Here is a 6,000-nt window from a genome sequence, read left to right as displayed (position 1 = left end):
GATGGAATGGAGAAACTATCTAGGGATTGTACCAGATACGATGATATATGATAGATAAAATATGACTATGGGGAGCGTTACACACTGTTACAGCATATATTTGGTGGTTATTTCTCTGTTTTTTCCCGTTTTGTTAAGCTATACTTCTGTACATTTACTTCGTTTATTTTTGCAGACTGTTTTACTCAATTTTAAGCGCGTTTGATTGGGTAACACGGAACGTTTGTTGGGTAGACTATAGCCATCCTTCGTTATCCCTTAATCGGTTGTTGGTTAGTTGATGTAAGAGGTAAAGTTGTTTTATTGTGCATTTAAAGTAAAGTCCCTCTAGATCATAGTACAGCCACGAACGGAACCAAGAGCGAGGAATTAAACGATGGATGGTAGATTGTTGTGGAGAACTGAACCAGAACCAGTTATATTTAGACGAACAGATAAAAATGATATACACGTTTAGCGATATCTTATATACACACACACACGCGCGCGTATATACATGTGTAATAACTACAGATATATATATTAAATACGTATACACATAATCCTATAACAGGCTATAATAAATTAAAGATAAAAGAAAATCTAAGCCCCCCTCAAAATGGTGTTTTATGAGCCAGTTCTAAACTGCTTAGTTGATGTAATCATCTACCCCTAGAATCGAGGCTTGAGGAAAGCCTGGTGGTGAGATTAATACAATTCAATGCGAAGGCAATGAGTTCTCTTCGATTACAAGACCTTTTTGTTAGACCAAGTCCCTAGAACGACGAGGTACCTCAGAGTCTATTGAGGGATGAGGGCTCTTCCATTACTTGGCGTCGTGTGGACTGAAATCGCTTGGTAGACAAGGTCCCTTGAACGAGGCGAACGGTTCCGACCATCGTTTGCTTGAACAATATATGACCTGGATTCCGTGCGCCGAATGAGAAGTTCAACTACTGACCTGATCCTCATGGTGGGCTGATCATGTCAAGAGAATGGCACCGGACGATCTAGCACAAAAAGTCCAGTTGTTTAGAGGACTTCCCCGGCAGGCCAAGTATAGCAGTCTTATAAGATATGGACTGGTGTCCAATCCGTTTCCAGGAAGCACGGTCCATAGCTGCATCCGATCTCCCACAGGTTCTGACGCCTCTTGATCCAGCCAATGAGCTCGTTGTGCTTTTCCTGGTAGGACATGAGTCAAACAACCTCATCACTCCTGACCGTAGAGGACTACTGGCCGTGTAAGTGCCCAATATCGGGCGCATTTCGTGCGTTGTAGGAGTCTTCTGGATCTCAGGAGGCTGTGGAGCCCGAAGAAGGCACGATTCCCCTGAAGGCTCCTTCGCCTTTCGCTGCTTGCGTTGCTGTCCGAAATTACGATTGTGCCATGGTAGCAAAACGCCTCTGCTACCTCAAGATCGGCTCCGTCAACCGATACTTTGCTTCCTAGTCATGCTCTATCACGGTCAGAGCCTCCGGCAAGCAGGCACTTTGTCTTCGTTTCGTTGATCCTCAATCCAATTCCATCGGCCTCGAGTTCTAGTCGGGAGTTGCACACCGCCGATGATGTCGCTGTCTTCCGCGAAGCCAAGGAATTCACCTTGCACTGCATACTGTCCATAGTAGCCCTCAACAGCCGTATCAGCTGCGCAGGGAAACCGTACTGCCGCATCCATAGCTCGGTCCGATCTATGGTATCATAGGGTGCCTTGAAGTCCATGAACGGGTGGCTGCGTGGGGATCTGGTGCTCCCGGCACTTCACTTCTAGCTGATCTGTCGTAGAGTTCCCCTCCAAAAATTCCAGTTTGATAGCTTCCAACGAAATCTGTAGCAAAAGGTGCAAGTCTGCAGAAGAGTATGCGGGACTGCCTGACAATCAGCCGACGCATGACAGCACATCGCTGCTAGCCGACTCGTGGAGTTTCAGCTGTCTGATGGCACTGATGACTTCATCCAACGATAGCGGGGGTACTTAGTCATTGGCATGCTGGCTGTGGTAGTGTCAGTGGTCATTAAGGGACATTGCCTCGGTAGTGGCAATCTCACAATTCAAACGACGCAGAATAATGCAAGGCCCGCAATATTGGCTTCATATTTGCGCTCCCCAATCTAGCACACATTGATACATTCCTATTGACTTCTCTCGCGAATCGAAGCAACCCAACCATACACACATAGCAATCATTGTTTCCGGTGGGCAAATAAAATTCGCGAGTGTCCTTCACAAAAGTGTTGTGCGAAATTTTTAGACTTCAAATTGTACGCCGTTAGATTCGTGATCAAATCGTTCAAGTGCAATAACAACCATCTAGCTATCTCGGCCATTCGGAAAAGGGAAACGGGCGTTGGAGCAATGCCTGATAATAGCTTTACGCAAATCCTCACGAGCGGATGTCTACACTACTCGGATGCGGATGCAACGCTGCACGACGTACGGCGGAGATCGCAGCGTCAGTCGCATCAGCTGCACGCGGAACCGTCCGTGTGTGAGGACGCGAAAGAATTCCCTCAGTACGAAACGTCTGCCGGTGGTGATGTGCGCCGGATGTTGGCCGATCGGGGTGGTGGATCGAAACGGTACGAAACCCTGAGCACCCTGTCATCGGGCGACCGCGACTGGGAAGCGGATCAGTACGGTGAGGAGCATTACGATCGCGACACACGTTGGCACACCAGACACCAACCATCGTTCAAGTACGATTCGTACGAGGCAACCGGGTACGGTCAGGGGCGCAACCCGAGCATGCTACCGTCGGTAAAGCTTAAGGTTGCACACCAGGAACCGATCTCCATTCGGCCGCGAAACAAAAATCCACAAATTGTAAACGTTTGCCAAACGTTTCGCTTTCCGGACAACTTTATCACGCAGAACAACGCAACTCGGATGGTGCAGCATCAGGATCGGTTGACGCAGCAGCAATTTGCGCCCGTCCCGGCCGTTCGTCGGGCTCCCCTGCTATCGCCGTACCACAGTGCGAGTCGGTCCCGTGCCGGTGGGTTTTTCAGCGTGTACCGACGCCACCGGAACATGCACAGCCAGACAAGCCGGACGTTGATCGAGCTGGTAGAGGCAGAGCAGAAAGTGCAGCAGCAGCAGCAAACGCTTCGACCAACGGCTGGGCCACGCACCACAACAAACTACCGTGTGCCGGAGGAGTCGGTGCTAGCTTCCAGCGACAGTGAATCGTCGACCATCGGAGACCCGACCGACGGCCGGTCGAGAATGGCCGCCACGGACCGGAAGGCTAAGGTGCTTTCCATGGCACGGGAACAGTTGCGTGCGGGAAATGTGGGTCGTGCACCGCACCAAGTTCCGTACTTCGACCGTACCAAGCGGAACCGTTCGTGCACGAAGCTCGTCGATGGAGGCGCTACGATGGGTGGCCATTACGGTCGAAGCACCAAACAGCCGGCGGCCGTCGGTACGGTCGGTAAGTCGTCCCGGTACGTTGTGGCAAAGACGAAGGTGGATCATCGTCGAACGACAACGCATGCGCAGGACGCGCACGACTCTCCGTTCGTGGATGATCCGTTCGTTTCCGGTCCGGTGGGCCGGGTGACCCGCAAGCAGCTACATCTGGCCGAAGAATCGCACGACGACGAGGAAGGGTTGGACGAGGAGGAGGACGAATCGGACGATGGATCGATCGATGAGCAGCTGGACGGTGAGCGGCGTGACGAGTGTAATGCGACGACGCTGCTCAGTCTGGAAGGTGAGAGCGCCGAAGATCAGGACGAGGAACCGATCGGCGATACGTTCGGCCGACGGCGTGGACATGCGCCGGATGTGATGTGCGTTGGGGCGGGTTCGAAGGAAGGCTCGGTCAGCATTGCCGGCATCGTGGACAAGCTGCAGGACAATGTGTGGGAGGTGTGTCTGGAGGGCATATGGGATTTGATGGATACGGCGGGCAGGATCGATTGGAAGGCGCAGGAGAAGTACATCACCGTCATCAACCGGAAGTTGATCGAGTTCCTGAAATCTCCCCGGACGGCACTGTGCCGGTCGGCGTGCCAGGTGTCGGGTGAGCTGTTCTGCCAGGCAAAGTCGACGAAACGGCCAGAGTTTGATGAGATGGTGGACATACTGCTGTGCAAGACGGCCGATCCGAATCGCTTCATACAGAAGGATGCGAACGTGGCGCTGGACAAGCTGGTCACTTACATTCCCACACCGCACACCGTACGGGCGATATCGAATCGTGGAACCATGTAAGACACCCGCGACCGTTGGCAATTACAAGTTTTTCACTGCTCCCTTTTTACTAACAGCCATCGAAATCCTCTTGTGCGGACCGCTACGGCCCGTCTGCTCGTGTGCATTTGTGTCGTGTCGGGACTGGACGCCATCTTGGGCACCACCGCCAACACGAGGACACGCAAAACCATCCTATCGATGTTGGCCAAATTTTTGACGGACAAAAACATGGAAACCAGGTAAGCGTTCCGGCGAAGTGTTCGTGATCGTGTCGTTCAACGTGGGACATTTAACTGATTTCTCTGGTTGCAGGAAGTTCGGCGAACGGTTGTACCGGATGTTGCGGAAGCATAAATTTTTCGACGAATACTTCTACAAGGACATGGACAACAATTTGCGCACAAATCTGAAGCGCGTGCTGAAAGGTGTCTGACGATGGCTCTATGCGTCCGGCGTTTTCTGCTCGAACTGAAGCATGATGACGATGTACGTGGCGGATGCGGCCAGGGTCTGGAATGAGACAGGCATGAGCTGGATGTCTGATGTCGGATTTTGTTTCGTCGATCTTACCGAACCAAACAGTCCGTAGTTAATCGAATAGAGCCCGTTGGCGGTGAATACGAAGGGTTGCAGCTTGGTCCGGACGATAAAATTGTTAATCTGATCCCAAAGTGATGCATTGTAGAAGGGTTTCAGTAAAATTCGCTTAATTTCGTGAACCTGTTGAAGGGTTGTGAAAAAAAAAAAACGGGGGAAAACAGCGTTCATGGTACGATCTGGTCTTGTTTCCCATTTCCATTACCTGTTCCACGGATTGGCTCGAGGAACGACACAGACAGAAGAGCACAATAATCGAATACCAAACTTCTACAACTTGAGCTGTGGAGAGAAAAGAAAAGGATACCCTTAGACGAGATTAATACGATCGTACCTTTAAATCTGCTCACCAAAGAACGGCATCGGGTACATGGGAACGCGAAACTGGAAGGTGATGCCAACGAACACGAGCACCACAATCGCCGCGGTAGACCAACCGAACTGGGTGTTGATCATTTGCAGACATTTCTGTAGACGACCAAACAGGTACTCCGTTCGCTGCAGGATGCACCGGCACTGCTGTGTCGTGGCGTTCTCACCACCGATGGCGCAACGGTCAGCTTTGTCCTCCAGCGAGATGGCCAGCTCCGACGCAATCGTTTCGAGCTGTGACGCAACAAGGTCCATCAAATAGATTTGAAAGTTAAGGCGCGCCAGAACAATCAGCGATGGAACGACCAGCCGCAACGCTATGCCAACGGGCCTTTGCCCGAGGTGTATGAGTAGCGTGGTGCGAAATATGATTCTCCCAATTCCGACACCGTACAGGCAGTAGAATGTGGCACGAAAGTGTCGCTTCCTCTCGACGCCGCCCAGCAGGGCATCGATTTCCATCAGTTCCACCAGTAGCTGCTGCACGCCCCTACCCATCGCCAACGCTTGCACAAGGATAACGAAGCTGGTCGCCAGTACGGTGGTGCAGATAAACCAGCCGGCAAAATCTCGCTCCAGCTGAATGTTGCAGATGGTAAACTGTTGCAGCACGATGAACGCGATCGCACACAAGCTGTAGCACACGTTTAGCAAATATTTCCACACGTGACCGTGCTCGTCCGTTCGGGACAGCATTGGCATTAGGGCGAAAAGTTTGAAAATAGCGTGATTGAGCGTCTGTTCCATGTTGGGGTTGCGGTTCGAATGAGATGCTTTGGTCGGTTGGCAATCAAGTAAAAAGCGGTGTAGGAAGATTAATATAACGCTGTGAAATATTCAGTGAGACCGC

The 6,000-nt window shown here is 51.4% G+C and overlaps 2 protein-coding genes across 3 annotated transcripts; one reads left to right on the top strand and one right to left on the bottom strand.

The window, feature by feature from the left end:
- The first annotated feature begins 1,467 nt into the window (after positions 1 to 1,467).
- LOC118502849 lies at positions 1,468 to 4,906 on the top strand. Of its 2 annotated transcripts, none has more exons than XM_036035551.1 (3): positions 1,468 to 4,195; positions 4,256 to 4,420; positions 4,498 to 4,906. In XM_036035551.1, the coding sequence occupies exons 1-3, from the start codon at positions 2,337 to 2,339 to the stop codon at positions 4,589 to 4,591; spliced, it is 2,118 nt and encodes a 705-aa protein (XP_035891444.1). In that variant the 5' UTR covers positions 1,468 to 2,336; the 3' UTR covers positions 4,592 to 4,906. The 2 variants fall into 2 exon arrangements, with proteins under 2 accessions (XP_035891444.1, XP_035891443.1); XM_036035550.1 differs by having other exon boundaries at positions 4,494 to 4,906.
- Positions 4,585 to 5,881, bottom strand: LOC118502881. The gene is made up of 4 exons (XM_036035600.1): positions 5,129 to 5,881; positions 4,984 to 5,060; positions 4,752 to 4,901; positions 4,585 to 4,691 (listed from the first exon to the last, which is right to left on the bottom strand). Exons 1-4 carry the CDS (start codon positions 5,850 to 5,852, stop codon positions 4,623 to 4,625), a joined length of 1,020 nt encoding a protein of 339 aa, XP_035891493.1. The 5' UTR covers positions 5,853 to 5,881; the 3' UTR covers positions 4,585 to 4,622.
- Positions 5,882 to 6,000: the final 119 nt, after the last annotated feature.

The sequence above is a fragment of the Anopheles stephensi genome, chromosome 2 (genome assembly GCF_013141755.1).
Source record: "Anopheles stephensi strain Indian chromosome 2, UCI_ANSTEP_V1.0, whole genome shotgun sequence".
Classification (NCBI taxonomy): domain Eukaryota; kingdom Metazoa; phylum Arthropoda; class Insecta; order Diptera; family Culicidae; genus Anopheles; species Anopheles stephensi.
Note: the sequence above shows the minus strand (reverse complement) of the source record. Positions and strands in the feature narration are given on the sequence as shown.

Bases quoted from the DNA above. Each gene is read 5' to 3' on its own strand.
- LOC118502849 (XM_036035550.1), top strand. From the start codon at position 2,337: ATGCCTGATAATAGCTTTACGCAAATCCTCACGAGCGGATGTCTACAC. The intron at 4,196-4,255 runs GTAAGACACCCG...TTTTACTAACAG, and splicing joins ATATCGAATCGTGGAACCAT to CCATCGAAATCCTCTTGTGC. The intron at 4,421-4,493 runs GTAAGCGTTCCG...CTCTGGTTGCAG, and splicing joins GACAAAAACATGGAAACCAG to GAAGTTCGGCGAACGGTTGT.
- LOC118502881 (XM_036035600.1), bottom strand. From the start codon at position 5,852: ATGCCAATGCTGTCCCGAACGGACGAGCACGGTCACGTGTGGAAATAT. The intron at 5,061-5,128 runs GTGAGCAGATTT...TTCTCTCCACAG, and splicing joins GTACCCGATGCCGTTCTTTG to CTCAAGTTGTAGAAGTTTGG. The intron at 4,692-4,751 runs GTAAGATCGACG...GTCTCATTCCAG, and splicing joins ACTACGGACTGTTTGGTTCG to ACCCTGGCCGCATCCGCCAC.